This window comes from Hyaena hyaena, unplaced genomic scaffold (genome assembly GCF_003009895.1).
Source record: "Hyaena hyaena isolate Hyena2069 unplaced genomic scaffold, ASM300989v1 scaffold_57, whole genome shotgun sequence".
Lineage (NCBI taxonomy): Eukaryota > Metazoa > Chordata > Mammalia > Carnivora > Hyaenidae > Hyaena > Hyaena hyaena.
Genome location: NW_024080690.1, coordinates 1,560,299 through 1,583,191, shown reverse-complemented (window position 1 = coordinate 1,583,191; position 22,893 = coordinate 1,560,299). Strand labels below are relative to the sequence as shown.

Below are 22,893 nucleotides of genomic sequence, written 5' to 3'. Positions count from 1 at the left end.
ATTTATCTTTTGACGTTTTCTAATTTTTGTCAAAGAAGAATTTTAGATTACTGTGTAGTTAAATTTATAACTCTTGAAAATAACTTCAGGGGCGCCTGGGTGGTTTGGCCGGTGTACCGACGTACGCTCTCCTGAGTCATGATCTCACGGTTCGTGGGTTCGAGCCCCGCGTCGGGCTCTGTGCTGACTGCCAGCTCAGAGCCTGGAGCCTGTTTCAGTCTGTGACTCCCACACCCTCTGACCCTCCCCTGCTCGCGCCATCTCTCTCTCTCTCTCTCTCCTAGAAATAAATAAAAAATATTAAAAAAAAAAAATTTCTTTAAAAAAAAAAAAAAAAAAAAAAAAGAAAGTGTTTCTCTTTTCCAACTTGGGGATCCCAATGCAACAGAAGTTTAGACTTCGAGACTATTTTTAGGATGGGTTGTATTTCTTTAAATAACCAAAAATGGATAGATTCACTTATAGAAATTTGTCCCAGGAAATAATGGGATTAGCAGCCCCTGGTGTACAAAGATGTTCATCATATCAGTGTTTGTTAGTAGCAAAACATTAAAAACAGTCTGAATGTCAGCAGGAGATTAAAGAAATTAGATTATTCCATCCAGTGTACCCTCGTGTAGCCATTAGAGTGGTAAGGTGTTAATTGAAGGAAAATAATATTTAAGTTTATTATTACGTGAAAAAAATCAAGTTTATAAATAAGGATTGTTTTATAACCCAGTTTTTAACAGAATGTATCTATAGGTATCTTTCAGTTTCAAAATGAATACAAAGTACAAACGGTGAATTTTCTTTTTACTTCAACTTATGCCTAATTTTCCTACAATGAGCATGACCCACTTGTTTAACTAAGAGCTTAGTACTAAAGGGTAAACAAACAGAATTATACGTTTTTACTCAAGCTGATCTGTTTTCATTCTCATCTTCCCTGAGCCAAGGGCTCTTTGCCCCTCATCCTACCAGTGCTAAAACTGGGACATCCCATTCACTTCAGTGGGGAGAATTAAACACATAATTCAAATGCACTTTATCAACTTTTTGACCAAGTGTCCCTTTTATTTTATTTATTTTTTATTTTTTTAATGTTTATTTATTTTTGAGAGAGACGCAGAGCACAAGCAGGAGGGGCAGAGAGAAAGGGAAACACAGAATCCGAAGCAGGCTCCAGGCTCTGAGCTGTCAGCACAGAGCCTGGTGTGGGACTCGAACTCACAAATGGTGAGATTATGACCTGAGCTGAAGTCAGACACTTAACCAACTGAGCCACCCAGGTGCCCCTGTTCCTTTTTATTTAAAATAATTTTTTTGATGTTTTTATTTATTTTTGAGACAGAAAGCATGAGCTGGGAAGGGGCAGAGAGAAAGGGAGACAGGAAATGAAGCAGGCACCGCGCTGACAGCACAGAGCCCAATTCAGGGCTCGAACTCACAAGCAATGAGATCATGACCTTGGCTGAAGTCAGACGCTAATTGATTGAGCCACCCAGGCGCCTCATCTGCTCATTCCCTTTTAGAACCTCCTTTCTGAGCTTCCTGCATTCTTTTGCAGTACTTTGCACCCTGCATTCCTAGGATGCGCCCTCTGCCTTTCGCATTTTCTCTCAGAAACGCTTAGAGGCTGGGATTACTCTTTGGGATAGTGGCATATTTTCATCATGTGTCTGGCCTGTTTCTTTTTCCATGAGTAGGACTTCCGGTTCCTCGACCTGATGTCATTTTTCAGTTGAAGAGAGGGGATGAGCCTTGGATAGTTGATCTTCATGGATCTGAGGAGAGAGAATGTCCAGAGAAGGTCTCTCTAGGTAATTGTGTATGGACAGGGCTGGGCAGAGTTTGGGCTTGTTTTGTGGTTGTTTTTTGGGTGTTGGGGAGGGAGGGTTGGGTATCACATTTTTCTCACATTCAAATCCTCTGCTTTAGTGTTTATTCTTTATCACCCACCAGCTTTGGTTTTTTTCTGTGCACCTTAAAGTGTTACTCATCTTTATTCATCAAATGTCGTTCTCTCAGATCTGTCACATTGCCCACTCACACTTCGATATTCCTATTCCCCACTGCCCCCTCCACTCAGCATACTCTCCTCGTTATCCTGGCCGTGCTCCCAGTGGAAAGTCTTCTCTTTTCTGAGATGTCCACTGTCACTTCTATTCCCTGCCTTCTTCTCCCTTCTCAAGTCTCAGTCTTTCCCCAGCGTGGACACCTATCTGTGCGAGCGAATGAGGCAGTCACCATACACTACTTTTCAGATTTATGGTGGTGTCTCTTCTTTCTGATGTAGTATTTCTGATGATGCAGGAGACAAACTGCAGCTGTGTTTTCTGTCCATTCCAGACCGGGAGACCAAGCCTGGGACTCAAGGTGCATTGGAAGAGGAAGAATCAAAAGGAACAGTGAGGGAAGGGCTTGGAAGAAAAGTTCCTCTGTGTCCTAAATTTGAAGCACATGCCCTGGAGGGTGAGTTAGCAACAGAGAAGAAAAGCCCCACAGTACAGATCTGCAAGAAGTCCCTTTCACAGAAGGAAAATTTGCAGCAAGGGTCTACCTCTCTCAAGAAAATTCTCACTAAAGAGAGAGACCAGGAATGCAGCAACTGTGGGAAGACCTTTTTTGACCACTCATCCCTTATCCGCCACCAGAGGACTCACACTGGAGAAAAGCCCTATGACTGTCCCGAGTGCGGGAAAGCCTTCAGTCACAGAAGCAGCCTCAGCAGACATCTGATGTCTCACACGGGGGAGAGCCCCTACGAATGCAACGCATGTGGGAAGGCCTTTTTCGACAGGTCGTCGCTAACTGTCCATCAGCGAATTCATACTGGAGAGAAGCCCTTTAAATGCAGCGAGTGTGGAAAGGCCTTCTTTGACCGCTCGTCCCTTACTCGACACCAGAGAATTCATACTGGAGAAAGTCCTTATGAATGTACTCAGTGTGGGAAAGCCTTCAGCCAGAAAAGTATTCTGACTCGACATCAGCTCATCCACACCGGCCGGAAGCCTTATGAATGTAACGAGTGTGGGAAAGCCTTCTATGGCGTCTCATCACTGAACAGACATCAGAAGGCGCACACCGGAGAGCCTCGCTATCAGTGCAGCGAGTGTGGGAAAGCTTTCTTTGACCGCTCATCCCTCACTCAGCATCAGAAGATTCACACTGGAGACAAGCCCTACGAATGCACCGAATGTGGGAAAGCCTTTAGCCAGAGATGCCGGCTTACGCGACATCAGAGAGTGCACACAGGAGAGAAACCCTTCGAATGCAGTGTGTGTGGGAAGGTGTTCAGTTCTAAATCGTCAGTCATTCAACATCAACGGCGTTATGCCAGACAAGGAATCGACTGAGGGGTGAAAGCTTCAGTCAGAGGACCCTCCTAGAAACTCAAGACTGGTCTTTCCCACAGTAGGTAAATCCACCATCGGAGCACTCTACACATTCTGGCTGCTACGCTCCTTTCCCATCTCTGCTACCACAGTGTGAATAAACATTCACTACCTGCTGTGTTATGGAACTGAGGTGGGATGCTGGAAATGAGGATGTGACTAAAGAGTCGACATTTTGCCGAAGTTTATCAGACAATAGGATACATGTTAGGAGATGACCCTCAGGCACGCCTCTTGTCTGGGGCGCCAGGTATCACTGCACTTTAATAACTGGAGGCCAGAACGGGAGGGATGGCAAAATTATATCAGAGCAGCACTGTTGTTTCCAGAGCAGTTCTTTTTATAGCTGGGTCCCTTTCCCCTGGGAGCTCTTTTGGGCATCGATCTTGTTCTTTGTCTCCTAGCTTTTAGGTCCCTTCTGCTGCTGCCACTGCCACTGTCCCACTACTGCTACCACTACTACTACTACTACTACTACTACTACTACTACTACTACTAGCTAAAACTTATTGAGCGCTTATTATGGGGTAAGCACTCAGTGGAGAGTTTGGCAAAGAGTAGATTATTTGGTCCTCTCACCGACCCTATGAAGTAGAAGTAGGTACTGTTACTATCCTCGTTTTACAGATGAACAAACTGAAATTTAGAGGTGTTAAATAATTTTCCCAAGGTGACACAGCTAGTAAAAGGTGAAGCCAAGTCTTGGATACAAGCCTACCTTCAAAGTCTGTTCTCTTAACCATTTTGCGATACAGTTTTTTTCATTATTTATGTACATGTAATATCTCCTCAACTAGATTGTAAACACTTGGAGGCGTGACTTACGTGTCTTTGTATCTCACACAGTGCCTTGCACATAATAGGTGCTCAATAAATATTTATCTGAATTAGTGACTTTTCTGCTTACCCAGTTCTCTCTATGTAAAACATATCCTTGGATTCATATCCTTTCTCCGAATTTTCAGTCTAGCCTACACCTTTCTCATCTCAGGCTCCCATTACTGCAGTCGTCATTTCCCAATTTGAATTCTTCTCTCTTCACTACGGAACAGGAGAATGCTCTGCTATAGTGCCATAATCAGTAACCCCCCAAGTAAAGATTGATTTCTTGCATAAAATCTGATGTGAGTCAGTCTCTTACTCCATCCTCGTCATTTAGAACATGTTGCCTCTACAGTTATCATGAAAGAGAAAGCTGGAAAATATTTTAGAACATTTAAAAAATTTTTTAATGTTTGTTTATTTTTGAGAGAGAGAGAGACAGAGTGCAAGCAGGGGAGGGGCAGACAGAGGAGAAGACAGAATCTGAGGCAGACTCCTGGCTGTGAGCTGTCAGGACAGTGTCTGATGCAGGGCTCGAACCCATGAACCATAAGATCATGACCTGAGCCAAAGTTGGACACTTAACTGACTGAGCCACCCAGGCGCCCCAGGGATTAGTTCAGTCATTGGAGATGTTTGAGGGATGCTTGCTTCTGGGCATGTGATAAGCACTCCGCACCTGCAGAAGGAAGTCTTTTGCTTCTGGTAGGTCAAGCATCTGGGTGAGGTCCAAGCCTGGGAAGCCTGTTATTACTATCCCTCAGACACATTTTTAAAAACAGATCTCAAAACAGCTGCTTTGATCTTTGTGTACCTGCCTCCTTTGCTCTGAGTTGGATCTTTTGTTATCTCAGGTTGGGAAGAGATGTTACTTACGAACCTCTAAGGACCCAATCAGAATATGGAGGAGGAAACATCTAAGGCTGCCAGTTGTGAAAGATAAAAAGATACCTTGTGTGATCATTTCACCTCTTTCTGAGCAGGATGTTAGAATCCATTTATTAGGATTCTGGAGGGAGGGAGGATATTCTATTAGAACGGGCAAAGCATGAATGGGTGCTGGCAATGGATGTGCCCAGCGGAACTGCTGGAGCTCGGCCACCACTCCAAACCTGTCAGTATAAAACAGTGAGGAACATTACAGCCATGATGATAAAGTTGGAGGATCTGGGAGTGATTTGTCCCACTGTTTCCTTTCTTATTCCTTCATTTGTCTGGTCAAAGAGCTAGATCCTAGAAGTTAACTATCTCTGATATTACAAAAAAGCTAATGAGGTGGAGGCAACTGTAGCTAGTTCTGTGCTTCACCGTAGTTCTATACAGGAAGGTGGCTGTCAGTTGCCTCTTGACTGATATGTAGCCATTGATCTAGTTAACGCATTCTTTTCTATACCCATTAAATTGATCCTCTAATAGCAGTGTAAACTTAACTTCACTTTACACACTAGCAATTTGCTTTTATTGTCTTGCCACTGATTTTTTTTTTTTTTTTGCATCAAACCATAATCTGATAGAGCAGGGTTTAAATAATTAAAATACTGATGTTAGTCATTACACTAATGACAGTATCTATTAAAAAGAGGAGAAAAGGCCAATAAACAGTATGTAATCAAGTTGGTCACTGCTGCGGGCAACTAAGGTTCAGTCCCACTGGGACCTGGGGAGTCGTGTTGAATGAACCTCAAAATTATCTGCCCTTGAAGTGAGGAGCATTTATCTACTGGTTCCCATCCATCATTGGTTAAGTGTTGCCGCATGGACATCAAGGCTTGCTGTAGTCATCCCCTGTGGCAGAGTCAGAGACTAACTCCAGGGAGGAAAGTGAAAAAAATGGATTACGACTGAGGCAAGGGGTTATCTGATTATGTTGGTGCAAATGTGGCTGCTGCAGCATGGCTGGGGTAAAATTGGGGCCAAGAGACTATGAGGTAGTGCACCCAAGGTGTTTGGTATAAGGGTAGAGAGTGAGCTCATTTAAATATATTGAACTTGAGGGGCGCCTGGGTGGCTTAGTCGGTTAAGCGTCCGACTTTCGCTTAGGTCATGATCTCGCGGTTCGTGGGTTCGAGCCCCGCGTCGGGCTCTGTGCTGACTGCCAGCTCAGAGCCTGGAGCCTGTTTCAGTCTGTGACTCCCTCTCTCTCTCTGACCCTCCCCTGCTCACGCTGTCTCTCTCTCTCTCCTAGAAATAAATAAAACATTAAAAAAATGTAAAAAAAAATAAATATATTGAACTTGAGATGTTTGTGAAATATCCAGACATATGTGGCAATGTTCTGCAGGCAAACTGAAGCTGAAAAGAGTGATCTCAGATATATGTATGATACCTGAAACCATATGAGTGGTGGGAAATAGCTTTTGGAGGTGTAGTGTAGGAAGAGACTAGAATCTAGTATAGGTCCTTGAAGAACACTGAGATACAGGCATAAAAAGAGGAAGAGTCCATAAAAGGAGAGTGAATAGAAGAGACCAGGGAGGTAAGAGGGGCACTAGGTGAGAGCAGGGTCACAGGAAAGTCTTTGAAGAAAGGGAGTAGTCAAAAAGTATTCAGAGTTGCCAGGTGGTCAAGAAAACCAAAGCATTACCCAATTCCCCCCCCCACCCCCAACATTTGCCGATAACTTGGATGGTGGCGCCACAGCCATATTGCAATGAATTTGGTTAAGGAATGAGTAGGGCGGGGGCGCCTGGGTGGCTCAGTCGGTTCATGATCTCACGGTTCGTGGTTTCGAGCCCCCGCGTCGGCTCTGTGCTGACAGCTCAGAGCCTGGAGCCTGTTTCAGAGTCTGTGTCTCCCTCTCTCTCTGACCCTCTCCTGCTCACGCTGTCTCTCTTTCTCTCTCTCTCTCAGAAATAAATAAAAGATTAAAAAAAAAAAAAGAAATGTGAACAGGTAAAAGGATGCCTTCAGGTACAGCAGACAGAAAATGCTTCAACTTCTTCAACTTACTTAAGCCTAAAGGGACTTTATTAACTAATATAATTGCAAAGCCCAGATGTATCTCTCTTTATTGTTCTAATTGGAGAGGACAGTAGAATGAACATGAAGAAAGGAGAATTTGTATGTCTGATTACAGGCAAATACGGGAATTCTCTCTCACGCTATCTCCCCTCCACCGACACTCGGAAAGTGAGGGAGATGAAGTAGTAGGTGCCTGAGTTGAATAGAGGTTGCAAATATTCTCCTGGAGGATAGAAAGTTGTTTCTGAAAATAGAAGCATCCGCGGTAGGGGTCCACCTGGGGCAGGCGAACAGGGCCAGGAAACAGGTTCTTCATTCATCAGGTCCCCTTCATTTTTACTACAAATGTCGCCTTTTGAATGACGTGCACGACTACCTCGCCAGTACCTTAGGGGGCGGAGCCTCCGAAAACAGGCGGGCCTCGAGTTTCCACTAGCCCCGAGAGGCCTTCTGGGAATCGTAGTTTTCCGAGGGCACTTCGCGCAGGCGCCCTATGGTCCTCGCGGCTAGTGGGGCCGCCGGGAGCCGGTTGGCGCCCAAGGTGAGGGCCAGGGGTTGGGTGTGGTGGGAGCGGTGGTGCCGAGAGGAAGGTGTGGAAGGAAGGGCTGGGAAGGAAGTTGGGCTGCGAGGAACAGTGACGTGAGGGTGGAACCGAAATAGGGTGTTTGGAACTATCGTTGGCCGCTGCTTCCACGCTGACCTTGATCCGACCTGCAGCGGACAAGGGGAGGAGGCTCCAGCTGCAGGCCCGACGCGACTCAGGGTGATGACATGGGTCGAGGTGAAGTGAGATGTGGGTAGCCCGGCCCCGCAGTGTGAGATGTGCACTGGGGTGCGCTCGGCCGCGCTCCGCAGTGCGTATCTGCCGTGTAGAATGGCGCACTTCCTCCCGAGGCGGTCCTTGCCCTGCTCACCCGTGCTAGGGGCTCCGTACATCAGGATTGAACTGACTCTGCTGAATCCCGCTGGTCCATCTTTCCCGGAAAGCACCTCAATTACTCATTGCTCTCGGTTCCCTGGGCCAGGGCCAGGGTTTCAACCCCTTCACCGCGCTTCTTGGAGCTGTCCAGTGGCGCTCCCTCTTCTGAGAGCTGCTTTCCGACACCAACTGGACTTTCTTCCAAAACTTCGTATTTCAATTAGTCTGCAAATATTTCTTGAGTACTGAATATGTGGAAATAGCCTTCTTAGTGTGAGGAAAGGAAGATTTGACTCTCAAGATTTACCACCTACTTGGAAAGATAAAGATACAAGTAACTGTAGTATAAGGTAGTATATACTATGTGATTGAATCAGAAATCAGCGTTCAAAGAAGGTGATGACCCTGAGCCTTTGTTTTGTGTTGTGGATTCATTTGGTTATGGATTGGAAAAGAGTTTATGGACTTGGCTGGAAAGATCCATAGCTTATTTTAATGACACTGGCGGGCATCTTAAGATTAATGCCATCTTTTGGTTCTGTGAGCCACACTGGATGCTGTGTCCTCTCTGTACCCCCAGGACTCAAAAGAGCTCTTAAGAGGAGAGGTCTGGTAGCAGAACATGAACAACCTGTCTTAGGTCTCTTTGGGTTGCAAATTGCAGAAGCCCAGCTCAAACTAGTATGAGGGGGATTTATTTTGAGGATACTTCGTTAGATTACAGAACCCCAGGAAAAGACTGCAGTGTGCCTGTAAACTGGAAGCGGGGACAGAACAAATTCAGGACCCTGTCTTAACACCTTGCCTCTACTTCTGTATGTACTCATGTTTCATATTTCACTGTCACTGCTGACTGGCTTTTTCTGTTCTCAGATGGCATGACAAAATGTGACTGCCAAGGGCTCCCAAGTTTTCATGCCCTCAAGTGGAGCCTCAAGGGAAGAGACTGACCACTTTTTCTTGATTCCACTTCCAGATTCCAGGGCAAGAACTAATTGGTTCAGATGCCAGTCAGCTTTGGCCAGGAAATAGAGTCAGGTTTTATTAATGAATGGATGTGAATAAAGATACTGCCTTGAAAAGTGGGAAGTGTTAGCAGAGCTCCAGAGACAGAACAGTAGCTGCTCCTTGGTGCCTGTCACTCACCTTGAAACATGACTACTAAGAAAATTATATAGAGTTGTAGGCCTGTCCTGGCCGTAGTCCATTTCTCTGAGAACTGCTCTTCCTTGCGGTCCTGGGCAATGGCTGAGTGGGCAAAAGGTGGAAACATGATCTAAGGCTCAATTAGGCTCAATGGCTAACAACCAAGAGGGTCTTGAGAATTCTAAGTAGGAGACACAGAGACCATGGCCAGTTAATTGTGGGTGTTAGATTGGTAAGCTCAGGAGGGTTGGGAGTTAAAGACCTCATTGAACCTTCTCTGTACAGAGGAGAATATTCTGAGAACATTCCTCTGAGAGCTCAGAGAACATTCTCTTGGGAGGTGAAGAGGTACAAGACCCATGTAGCCCCTGATGGCTTTGTTCCAGCACCGTTATCATTTGTGGTCACCTCCAGGCACATGTCAGATGGCCTGCATACACAGAAATTATAAATATAATCTTGCTGTTGACCATTCTAAATGTCCAAGGTATCTAGGTTCTCTATCAAGATACATTGCTCTATCTTGATCTCAAGAACAAGAGATAAAGATGTGTAGCACCATCATTATCCTTCAGTATCCAGCAGTGTACACAAGTCTATTAATTAAAAATAAAAATAAAAGCTGATTGGTAGTAGATCACCAACATAACTGGAATCCAGAAGATGGTGCCAAATGTGACTTATCCTACTGGTTTGTATGGATTGTATTGCATAGAGTCAGCTTTGGATGAGCACTATTGGGACCCTGTACCCTCTTTCTTTTTCTACTCTTTTGCCCTCCCTATTGCATCCTGACTACATTTTGCAACAGCCTTTGTAAGAAATCCCTGAGAGAATATTATTCTGGCATTCCCTGTGGGCAAGTTTGAGAAGATCATTGTTCCTGGCTCTACTCCAGGAAGGATTTTTCAGATTCTCTGACTAATACTTCTATTAGATAAATGAATCTTTCTCTTGGGAATAGTATTACCACTTATGTCTTCCAGGTACCACTTATGTCTCTTCCAATCTGTTATGTCACAGATGGTCTCGATATCAGGCCCAAAGATCAGTAGACCTGGAGAGAAGAAGACAGAGATTCTTCTTGTTCCGGATGTAGAGTTACTCTGTGTGATCTGCCTTCACTTTTTGATGTTTGATTGCTGAGCTTTTAAGACTCACCCCTCCTTCTTGCCCTTGTGTTTCACACCTGGACCATCTGATAAGGAAGTCTGAATGCTCTCTCCTTGGGCATCGGCGGGAGATTCCAGTCACCTGAGCCCCTTCCTGTGGGCATGTGGGAACGCTCACCCTGACCCTCCCCCCTAACCACAATAACGACCAGGCTGTTCTTTCCTTGGTCTCTTAAGCTATTTTGGACCTGCTTGAGAGACCTGCCCTGCTCTCTCCAGAGCCCTCAATTATGTAAGTAATAAGCCTTTTTCTATACTTGGTCTGTGTTTCTGCGTATGGCATCCTCATTCTCAATATTGAAACCAAACTTCGGGTGGGGTCTGTGTGTGTCTGCAGGTGACCATTGCACTCTGGACACCCTAGCTCTCTAGCTAATCCTTTATTTCCCATGGTCTTCTGTGAAGCCAGCCAGTGCTGTAAGGGCAGTGGTCAGTCAGTCCATCCTGGTTGGTCCTGCTGCCCTTTTTCTCTTGCTGGAAAAGCAACTATATTCAGTCCTGGACTGAATTGAATAGCTGGGTGTCATTTCGCATATAGCCTCCTAGTTCTGTGGAAACTTTATAAATGACTCTAACAGGGGCCTCTGGCTGGTTCAGTCAGGAGCTAGCGACTCTTGATCTCGGGGTCATGAGTTTAAGCCTCACATTGGGTAGAGAGATTACTAAAAAAATGATAATAAACTTAAAAAAAAAATGACTCTAACCAAAAAAGATGACCCTAAAGGAAACTGGAATTTCTAGCATGTGGTAGTTTTGATTCTGTTTCTTTCTTTTTTTTTTTTTTTAAGTTTGTTTATTTTTGAGAGAGAAAAAGAGTGCAAGCATATACATGTTAATGGGGGAGGAACAGAGAGTGGGGGAGAGAGAATCCCAAGCAGGCTCTGCACTGTCAGAGCCGAGCCCGAGTCAGGGCTCAATCTCAGGAACCGTGAGATCATGACCTGAGCTGAAATCAAGAGCCAGATGCTTAACCAACTGAGTCACCTAGGTGCTCGTGACTCAGTTTCTTGATTGGATGGGACCCAGTCACTTCTTGAACCTGTACTTGGGACCTTTGACAATCAGGATGGAATTAGGACAGGAGGCCCTTGATATTCATCCCAGTAGGGGCCACAAATGTCATGAGGCCTAGATGCTGTTTTATTACAGTATCTTTATAATGCCTATTGTATCCTAAAAATAACACCTTAGTTTGGTTGAACATATTTCTGGTCCTTAGAACTAAACAAAACTTGACAAATACACTAATACACGAATTTGCTTTTACTTTCTTATCCTGGACCATATAGGCTACAGATAAGCTTTTTAAAAAATGCTAGTGTAAGCATCCTTCTGGTCATCTTCAATTTAAAAGTCAAATTGAGTTATTCCTTAAGTTGCTTATTTATGTCAAAATACTACAGAGCATGATGCTTATTATAAATTTATAAAATGGAGTAAAAATCAACTTCAGTGTAAATGATTTGATTTTTAATAGTTTTCTGATACGGGAACAGAGCTCTGTTCCCAGGAAGCTGCTAACTCAGGAACAGAGTTGTGGCAATCTCCCTAATTTCCATCTCCTGGGAAAAGGTGAATTTACTTCCGGGCTTGCCTTGGTCTTAGTAGGGTATTGAGCATAAGGGCTGTTTCACACCTAATGGATATGTAGAGATTTTTAGTCTGAGTCAGACAACTACAAAATGAGAGTGGTCTCTTTTCTTGTTCCTTCTCTAGCTCTGCCAACTCTGGCCTGGGCCTTTTCCAAGAGGTCATAGAAGAGGAGAGAATGGCAGCTGTACCCCTAACAGCCAGATGCCAGGTGAGTTGGTCCTTCTTCAGTCCAGAGCTTCCTTGCCAGCCTTGGAGATTGGTCCCATTTTGGCAGAAGTGGGGCTCTGTAGAGAACACTAGTACCCTTTCTGGCTTCAGATTCTCTCCTGTCTGACCATACAACAAAGCCGTAGGGATCTTCTGTCTGAATGGCCCGTCATAAAGCCTTGGTGACCAGCCCCATCATGTGTTTTGTAATGGTCGGGGAGCAGAGGATTGAGGCAGCTCTGCCCTTAGCAATGAGCTCAGGGAGTGCTTAGAGAACTTTCATGAGAATATAAAAATTCTGAATCCTCTAGTCTGGAATGTTATCTTCCTATCAAAGGGACACCACACTTTTTATCCTTTTTCTTCAGTTTGAGTTCTTAAAAGTATCCTTTTGTACACTCATCATAGATCTCCCCTTGACTTGAGAACCAGTTGTTCAAGCAAGGACCTCATGGATCCATGAGTGTTAGAGCTGAAAAGGAATTTAAAGATCATCTAATCTAATTCCTTAATTTATAGTTTAAAAAATTGAGGTCAGTAACGTTGTCCCTGAAGTTCGGACGCTCTGTCATGGATGTGATGACATGAGGCCATCACCAAGAGTTTCATGCTTCAGGTCACAGACCTATACCTCTTACTTAAAATATCCAGGGCACTTACATCATCAAAACTATTTCTTTTTTATTCCATATGTCTTCCAGTGCTGTAGTCTTTACTCTTCCTCAGTGAGACATAAAAGAAGGCACATAGATGAGTAAGAACATATTTGTCTTTTCAGAAGTCACTCAAGTTTAAGGATGTGGCTGTGAAGTTCTCAAAGGATGAGTGGAAGCAGCTGGTCCCTACTCAGAGGGCTCTTTACAGGGAGGTGATGCTGGAGAATTATCAAGGTTTTGTTTCTTTGGGTAAGCATGACTCTTCAATGACTGCCATTGGGTGTGTGTGTAAAGAATATGGTCCTTTTTTTTTTTTTTTTAAGTTTATTTATTTTTGAGAGAGAGAGAGACAGAGCACAAGCAGGGGAGGGGGCAGAGAGAGAGGGAGAAAGCAGACTTCATGCTCAGTGTGGAGCCCAATGTGGGGCTTACTGCTGTAAGATCATGACCTGAACCAAAATCAAGAGTTGGACACTTAACCAACTGAGCCACCCAGGTGGCCCTTCTTTTCTTACTGGGGCAGAATTGTACATCTTTAGATAGATCCCTAACAAGGGTATGAGTGGTTTGTGAGTTTATTTGCCTTTTGTTGTTTGTATTTTACTAATGGCTGTCAGTACTGTCAGTAAATGGCCTTCTTGATATGGATAGAGTTTGAAGGATAAGTGAAGTTTGGTCTGAGACCCCAGCTTTAAGCAAAAAATTGTGTTATATAAAATGGAAGATGAGGGGCGCCAGGGTGGCTCGGTCAGTTGAGCGTCCGACTTCGGCTCAGGTCATGATCTCAAGGTTCGTGGGTTCGAGCCCCGTGTCAGGCTCTATGGTGAAAACTAGCTCAGAGCCTGGAGCCTGTTTCAGATTCTGTATCTCCCTCTCTGACCCTTCCCTGTTCATGCTGTCTCTCTCACTTTCTCTCTCAGAAATAAATAACATTAAAAAAAAATAAAATGGAAAATGGGTATCCCATTTCTGGGAATTGTCCCAAGGGGGGGATAATATCAGATAAATGTTTATCCCTGTTTTGCTTAAAATTGTGAAACAATGGAAAAAACACAGTTACTTGATAGTAGAGATTTAGGTAAATAAATCATTGTATATCCATAATGGACACCAGTATAGTATGGGCCTTGACCGTGAATGATGTTTATAGAGTTAGAAAGATATTAATGATATATTGTTAAATAATAAAAGCAGGATACAAAATGATTGGAACCTGAGTACATTTACAACATATATCTATATGCATAGAAAAAGTCTGGAAGAATCTACACCAAAATTTTACCCCAATTGTCTTTGACTAATAGACTTACAAGTGACTTTTTCTCTTTTTTATATTTCTTAATTGTCTATAATGAACATTTCATATTTTTTAATGTTTATTCATTTTGAGAGAGAGAGCATGAGCAGGGGAGGGACAGAGAGAGAGGGAGAGAGAATCCCAAGCAGGCTTTTTGCTGTCAGCACACAGCCCATCATGGGGCTTGATCCCACAAACCATGAAATCATGACCTGAGCCAAAATCAAGAGTCAGACACTTAACCAACTAAGTCACCTAGGCACCCCAAACATAACATATTTTTAAAACTATAAAGATGAGGAAACATTTTTAAATGCATAAAGTGATTAACATCACATATAGTATGGCAGGTACCTCAGTAGGGGAAGGGAGAGGGGATGAGGGAGTGGCTTCCATTTTAGTGGGGGTTTTTTAATATTTTTTATTTATTTCCGAGAGAGAGAGAGACAGCGTGAGCAGGGGAGGGTCAGAGAGAGAGGGACACATAGAATCTGAAGCAGGCTCCAGGCCCTGAGCTAGCTGTCAGCACAGAGCCCAAGGCAGGTCTCAAACCCACGAACCGTGAGATCATGACCTGAGTTGAAGTCGGATGCTTAACCAACTGAGCCACGCAGGCGCCCCCAATTTTAGTGTTAAGTTAGATGGTAGGTTCATAGCTTTTCGTTTTAGTCTTTATACTTTTTGTATGTCTTAAACATTTAGTAATGCCTTTTAAAACATAAATATAGAAAATTTATGTATGTCACTATATAAATGTTTTATATATATATATGACATAATGTTTTATATATATATATATAACATTTATAAATGTCATTACTTTAAATCATTGAAAGCCAAAGACATTTAAGTCATTTTTTAAGGATTTATAAAAAATTGTTCACTGATATTTTTAGTTTTAAGTGTTTAATATTAACTGCACATAAGTTGAGTAACATTTCTTAAACTATTCCAGTTTGATTTGTAGTTGCATCAAATTCAGTATAATTGCACAGAAGTATAATTAAAGGATACAAATCTATTATTTAAAAAGCTACAAAAGAAGATGAGGTAGCTTCTTCACCTTAGTTCCTTAAGGTACAGAACCTTCTCCATATTCCACTTCTCTAAGCTAAGAATTTTCCCTCAACTCTTATGAATACTAGTTCCATCTTGGGGAGGTTCCTACAGCCGAGAAAAATTAGTGAACTACTTCAATAGATCTAATTCAGATTTTCTAGAAAGTCAGTACTGACTTCCCTTCAGAGCAGAAGAATTAGTATCTTATTTCCGAAAGTGGCATATGATTTTTGGATACTGCCATTTTCCTCTCTAGAGATTAAGCGGATTTTATTAAACCCTGGGATGGTTGTGAATTTCTATCCCAAACAGCCATTTCTTATTTTGTCCTTTGTGAGCAGGACTTCTTGTTCCTAAACCTGATGTGATTTTCCAGTTGAAGAGAGGTGAAGAGCCGTGGAAACTTGATTTTCAGGAAGACGAAGAAAGAGAAGTCCCAGGAAGTACTTTCTTAGGTATGTGTGAACTAGGCAGATAGGATTTCGATAGAGCATTCATTCACTTGCAGAGACCACTCCTCGGATCTCATAGGCCTGTGGAGATGTCCACTGCTGTTCTGAGCCTTTGTCTGGAACACTCATCCTCCAGATAGCCATGTGGCTTTCCTGTCACCTTTTTCACGGTTTTGCACAAATGTGCTGCCTTCTCAGTCAGGCCTGCCCCGATGACCATATCTTTCATTGAAATCTCTCCATCACTTTCCTCCTCCCCCGCCCCTGTACTACCTAACTCTCTTCCCAGGTCAGTCTTCCTAACATTACTATATTTTTAATTCTTTATTTTGTTTAGTGTCTGTCCATACCTACCTTCTGATTAAAATGTAAACTCCATCCGAGGTTTTATGTTGTTCACTACTGCATCCCCAGTGTTTAGAATAGTACCTGGTATGTAGCACACACTCAGGTATTTATCAGATGAATGAACAGGTAGCAAGGTCCTACCTGTTGAGTTTTGGGGGAGGGGGTCGGGGGAAGGTTGAGATCTATTTATATTTAACTCTGATAACACTTATTTTGTCTTTCCTACTTAGCCTTTACCATATCTCCTTCCTCTTCCTTTAAAAACCATTCAGTAGTCACTGACAAGCTCACTTTCTCAGGTCCTAGCTGGTCTTTTTACTTATTGTCTACCATTTGAACTCATTGACATGTAATAAACCGCCTAGTCATTTCCATGCTTCTTTGTGTATTGCCTATTTTTCTGCATGTATATCTCCCTGAAATGATCTTTTGGCTGTTCACATGGTTAGTGTATCTTTCAGAGCTCAGCTTAACTGTCACTTGTCGATGACCATTCTTAAGTTTTCCCTCTAAGGAAGACCCCACTCCAACTTCCATTCATTAGTTTCTTCACTGGACTTACCACCATCTGTTGTATTTTATTTATTTTTTCTTTGTTTCCTGTCGTGTAGAATATAAGCATCATGAGGGCAGGGACCATGTCTGTCTTGTTCATTAGAGTCCCAATGACTTCTACTGTGCCTAGCATTTTGTGGACACCTGGAAGGTAGCTAACGAATGAATAACTGAAACTTGTTTAGTGGGCTAAATGCCCACCTTCCACTTCTCCTCTCTGTTCCTCTGTTTTTCTCTGCCATTTTTCAGCCTCTCTGTGATGCTTTTCTTTTTTTGAGGAGCCACCAGTAAACCAGGATGTATTTTGTATTCATTATTTTCTTAACAGTGATAATGTTCTCTTTCTCACTAGCACTAGGACCCAGTTATATCTATATTTTCTATTTGTTTTAGTCCAGAATGCTAGACTTGAGAGCTGGGACTCAACTCAAAGCCAGGATATATCTAAGAAAGGAACGTTGCAAAAGACATTAATGAAAAAACTCGGAAAAGATGGTCCTCTGGGTCCTGTATTTGGCTCAGAAAACCTCAGGGGCACAAAGAGAGAACATTTATCAGGGGAGACTTGGAAGGAATCCTCCTCCAAAGAGAAGAACTCCAGGAAAAGATCCACTCCTGCCAAGAAAACCAACAGCAAGGGGAGAAACTTTGAATGCGGCATATGCGGGAAGACCTTATATAACCACTTATCCCTCACTCGCCATCAAAGGACTCACACCGGAGAGAAGCCCTATAACTGTAAAGAATGTGGGAAAGCCTTCAGCTATAGAAGTAGTCTTAAGAAACATCTGATGTCTCACACTGGGAAGAGCCCCTTTGAATGCAACGAATGTGGGAAAACTTTCTATGACCGATTAAGCCTTACTGAACATCAGCGAACTCATACCGGGGAGAAGCCCTTTACATGTAACGAATGTGGCAAGGCCTTCTTTGTCCGCTCCTCTTTTACTCGCCATCAGAGAATTCATACCGGAGAAAGTCCATATGAGTGTACAGAATGCGGGAAATCCTTCAGCCAGAGAAGCATCCTGGCTTGCCACAGGCTCACTCACACTGGAGAGCGGCCTTATGAATGCAAGGGCTGTGGCAAAGCCCTGTTTGACCGCTCCTCCCTCATTCGCCACCGGAGGGCACACACTGGAGAGACTCCTTTTGAATGTAAGGAGTGTGGGAAAGTTTTCTTTGACCGCTCGTCCCTTAACCAGCATCAGAAAATTCATAGTGGAGACAAGCCCTATAAATGCACTGAATGTGGGAAAGCCTTCCTCCAGAAAAGACGACTTACTCAGCATCAGAGAGTGCACACTGGAGAGAAGCCCTACGAGTGCAGCGTGTGTGGGAAGGTGTTCAGCTGCAAGTCATCCATCATCCAGCATCAGCGACGCTATGCCAGGCAGGCCTCAGGATATCATAGAGGGGCTCCAGCCCGGCAAGGGGCCCCCATAGAGACTTAAGCTGCTTGTATTCAAGATAATGAAGGTTTGTGTTTGAGCACCTTCTAACTACTGCTTATTCTCATGTCTCTATTTGGTACTAGAAGCTCCGTAAATCGTCTTAATGGGCCATGCCATGGACTTCCACTGGGGTGCCTCATACGCTATATAATACTCCAAAGATCCCCACATTGGTCAGAAGCTCTCCAATTGAGATGTTTTGTAAGTGTTTGAAGGGGACCCAAAGATAAGCATCATATGTTTATATTTATTTATTTATAATTATTATTTTTTTAAATTCTAGACCACTCCATAAGAACAGGAACTATTTCATATCTGTGTGCTGCCATGACTCCGGTGTGATGTCTGCCACTTATTACATATTTTCTCAATGAATGAATACCTGTCTACTCATGAGAACTTGAGTCCTCAACCAAAAGCACTTTCTAGAACTAGAAACTTAAGAAAATTAACATGAAGCTAATACATATGTAGGACTGTAAATACCTTCATGATGATTGTGCTCTTAATCTACTCTTTGAGGTTCCTGGAGCCCCGGTTTGGGTATGTCCTTGTTCTTCACGCAGGACCCTTAATTTCCCCAAACTTTGGCTCTTCTGCCCTCTCACCTGACCTTTGGTCTCTAGTAGACTAACTCATCACCCTGGTTTCTAGGTTAGTGGTTGCTTTTTTTGTGTTATATCTGTTTAGTCTCGTTGATAACTAAAATTCCTTAGTGTGGCTCTGCCATTCCATTCGTACTCTGAATATAATACCTCCCCTTTCTCATAACGTATTCAGGTATAAATGGTGAAGGGAAACATATTTATGCCAAAAATTCTCAGTCTAGTCGCAAGCCAGCTGTGGCAGCTGGGTGGGGTTCCAGGCTGAAGAAGTCAGCCACAGTGAACCAGGATATGGTGCTATGTCTCATCTCTAAGAATATCACAAAGCAAAGTTAACTCCAGGCATAGCTCATCCGTGAGTAGTCATCCTTTAGTACTAAAGCAGCAGACATGAGGATGTACCTGAGAGCCAGGCCACCAGGTCCTATTAGACATGATGTCTTTCTTGCCCTCAACATCAGCATCTTTCCCTCAAAATGCAATATCCACACCTACACAGTGGAGACATAGATTGGCTTCCTCACACCTACATCTTGAGAATTCCTGCTTAGTAATAAAGCAGTAGTTCCATAGAGCAGCTGAGAGAACATGAGCACCAAGATGAGGAGGACAGGTTCTCATGTCTAGGTGGTTTTTTTTTTTTAAAAAAAGCACAGTTATTTTCTCCCCTCCCCCCCCCCTTTTTTTTAAGTAGGCTACACACCCAGTGTTGGGCTCGAACTCACAACCCTGAGACTAAGAGTTGCACACTTGGGGCACCTGGGTGGCTCAGTCAGTTAAGTGTCTAACTCTTGGTTTTGGCTTAGGTTTGTGATCTCCCAGTTCGTGAGTTTGAGCCCTGCATCAGGCTCCATGCTGACAGTGCAGAGCCTGCTTGGGTCTCTCTCTCTCTCTCTCTCAAAATAAATAAACTTAAAAAAAAAAAGAGTCACATGCTCTAAGAGTCACACCAACTAAGCCAGCTAGGCACCCCTGCTTTAATTTCTTGTACCATATTGGCCTTACAATGGATGAAGGATAGAGAATGAGCATGGCACTCTCTTCTTTAGTCTTGTTAATGGGCAGGAATCTGGAACCTTAGAAAGGACAAATGGAGTTAATAGTGAAGCCCAGTAGCAGAGGCCACAAAACAATCTGTCCCCATGATGACCAAAGATCTGATGTCCAACCTGTTAAACATGCTATAAGTATCTTGTAGAGATGTGGATTCCTTTCCTTCACACATGTGTATAAAACATATGCGAAGTATGCAGAAGAGACAATTGACCAAATAGCCTAGGATCACCTTATTGAGCCACTTTCTAGAACCTCATGATTAAGGAACCTTGCAATAGCTAAAGTGTTGATAATAAGCATTGACTGCTGCTTACTGTGGCAGAAGCTGTTACAATTGCCTAAATTGTAGTCCTACTTTTCTTCATCCTTAACAATAGGAAATCCAAGTCTCTTCTGAGCACAGTAGAGCGCCCAGCTTTATTTCTCAGCCTGTCTTGTAGTGAGGTATGGCTAGTCGGGCCAATGAAATAGTGATATATCAAATGTGAGGCCAACAGTATGTTGATGTATCAAATATCAAGCAAATGATATGTTAACATAATTGGAATTTGTTGGAAAGGACTTTTGGAAAGGCATGTTGAAAGGGAGGGGCAGCTAAGAAACCTTCTTTTGCCTTTTCCCTTCCCTTCTTGTCTACCTGGAATGTGGATTTAGTGGCTGGAGTTTCAGCAGCCATCTTGTGACTTTGAGAATATGAGCCATTCCTGAAGGATAGGAAAGGAGAAAAACAGAAGCCATCTGGTTCCTTGATGATCTTATGGGGACTCCATACCAGCTCTGGACTGCCTACTCCTAATCTTAGATGAGAGAAAATAAACCCTTATGTATTTAACCATTACATTCACAGCCAAAGGAAATTTCTGTTAGAAGTTTATGGGCAGAAGGAATTTAACTGATCAGATTCCTCCCGTTTACCTCACGTTTTCGGGTTGCTTCATCCAGCCACCCCTAGGGAGGCCAGATCCCCAGCCATTATGTGGCACTTCAGCAAGCCTGGAAGGGGTGCAAGGAACCAGAAGCTTGAGCTGTGCAGTTGTTTGGCCTGTGGCAAGGGGGAGAGACTGGCACTCCCAGGCGGCTAACCGTCCAGCTGAAGGTGGTGCCATCAAACGTCTGAGGGAGGTCACAGGCTCTGGCAGCCGAGCTGGAGCAGAGAGCTGAGGGTATGTGCCCAAAGGTGACATGTCACATAACGAGGTACATGACTCAGGCCTGATTTATTGCCTTTGCTATTTCACTCCCAAGCTTGATTGCCTGTCTCATATCTGCCTTCTTCTCTCAGTACCCGAGACCTTGAGCACATCTCTCTTCTGTTGAATCTCATGTCCCTGAAACCTCCTTCTGTTTGCCACCCAAATTCTACCTTTACATTTCCAGTTTTGCCCTCTTCCAAGGTCAGCTAAAGGATTTCTTTTATATCCTCTGCGTATCCTTTGATATCTCTCTGCATATCAACTTTCACATCAAAATAAATGACCCTTAAAGGCACTGTAGCTTCTTAAGGAATGCGAAGATGCGTTCCTGGTGGGGTGTTGTGGCAAACTCAGACTAAAAGGAAACAGAAGCCCTCAGTAAATTTAGGAAAACTCAAGGACAATCCACCTTAAGAGACAACGGGGACTCATTGGGGATTTTTATCTCAAAGTGTTCCAACACCACTCTACTGTGGGACACCAGTTTATGTGCCTGGGCCAGCTGGTAGTGTCCAGGGCTATGATATTTCTAAAGTAGGGTCTCTCAGGGACCTGGGTGGTTCAGTCAGTTACGTGTCTGACTCTTCATTTCCGCGCAGGTCGTATCTCATGGTTCATGAGATCGAGCCCTACTTGGGGCTCCATGCTGACAGCTCCATGCTCCTCCCTCCCCCGCTCTCTCTGCCTCCCCAATTCTAAACAAAAAAACAAGCAAACAAACAAATCCCCAAACTTTAAAGTAGGGCCTCTGTAAATAAAAGGAGGGTTACAAAGGAAGTCCAAGTTTTCCAAAAGCACCCAAATGAAAGCCAAGAAAAGCAATGAGGACAGTATTAGTTTCAGGCATTTGTACCTTCTTTGCAAGTACAGAGGATATACTCAGTTATTGCTTATCCAAGTAGCAGTAAATACTCTGGGATACTCCTCCCATGTTTAATCTGTGGTGTTGGAAGACCCCCAATAAACAAAACTATGTGTTTGAAATAGATAAATGCTATGGACAAAAATAAGCTATGGACAAAGATAAATAAGTGGTCAGAGAAGGCCTCACAAAGAAGGGGAACAAAGGCCTGGAGGTGAGAGACAAGCTCGGTGGATACCTGTATTTACCCAGGATGTCTATCCAGGCAGAGGAACAGCACAAAGGCTTCACTCAATTGAAGAATGACAGGTCGGTATGGCTGTAGCAGAACAAATAAGGGGAGAGTGGTAGAAGATGAGATCAAAGAGTTCGTGTGGATGAGGCAGATTTTGAAGGGCTCTGTGGGCCATTGTAAGGACTTAGGCTTTGTTTGGAGATAGGAGAGCAAGTGTGTTGAAAAGAGTAGGAGTGAGGCCAGTTAGCAGACTGGCTAATGGCAGTGATCCAGGCAACAGATGATGGGTGCTTAGACCAGGGTGGCAGCACTAGAGGCGGTGAGAAGTGGTCAGATTCTGTATGTATTTGCAGAGTACAGCCAACAGGATTTGCAGAGGAACTGGATGTGGATCGTGCGATAAAGAGAATGATGACTCCAAGGTGTTTGAACTGAGCAACCAGAAGGACGAGCTGCCGTTTACTGAAGTAGGGAAAACTGCAGGAGTAAGAGTTATGATACGGGGAGGAAGGACATCAAAAGTTCAGTTTGAACGTCCTATATTTGAGATATTTATTTAAAAAGTAAGGAGTTGAGGAGAGAGCTCAAGGTCAGAGAAACCCATGCTAGACATATAAATTGGGAGTTGATCACATTTGGATGGGATTTAGAACATCTAGACTGAACAAGATTACTAAAAAGTATTCACAGAAAAAGAAGAGCGGCCCAAGGATTGAGCTCTGGGACATTCCAGTATTTAGTTGGTTTCCAAATGAACAGCTTCAGCATCCCTTGGGACCTTGTTAGGAATGCAAATTCTCAGGTCCCACTCCAGAATCCTGAATAAGGGTTGAGGTCAGCACTGTTTTAACAAGGCTTCCAGGTGATTCTGATCATGGTACAGTTTGAGAACCACTGGTTTAGAGACTGGGTAGGAGTGTCTAC

The 22,893-nt window shown here is 43.5% G+C and overlaps 1 protein-coding gene across 1 annotated transcript in view; it reads left to right on the top strand.

The window, feature by feature from the left end:
• The window catches only part of ZNF2 (zinc finger protein 2), a 30,490-nt gene extending 12,424 nt beyond the window's left edge, over window positions 1-18,066 (top strand). Inside the window, exons 4-10 of the mRNA XM_039231699.1 lie at window positions 1,689-1,802; window positions 2,332-3,336; window positions 7,647-7,701; window positions 12,114-12,198; window positions 12,976-13,102; window positions 15,551-15,664; window positions 16,958-18,066. Of these exons, the coding sequence (XP_039087630.1) occupies window positions 1,689-1,802; window positions 2,332-3,336; window positions 7,647-7,701; window positions 12,114-12,198; window positions 12,976-13,102; window positions 15,551-15,664; window positions 16,958-18,018 (2,561 nt within the window). The 3' untranslated portion in view covers window positions 18,019-18,066. The remainder of the gene's footprint in view (window positions 1-1,688; window positions 1,803-2,331; window positions 3,337-7,646; window positions 7,702-12,113; window positions 12,199-12,975; window positions 13,103-15,550; window positions 15,665-16,957) is intronic.
• Window positions 18,067-22,893: the final 4,827 nt, after the last annotated feature.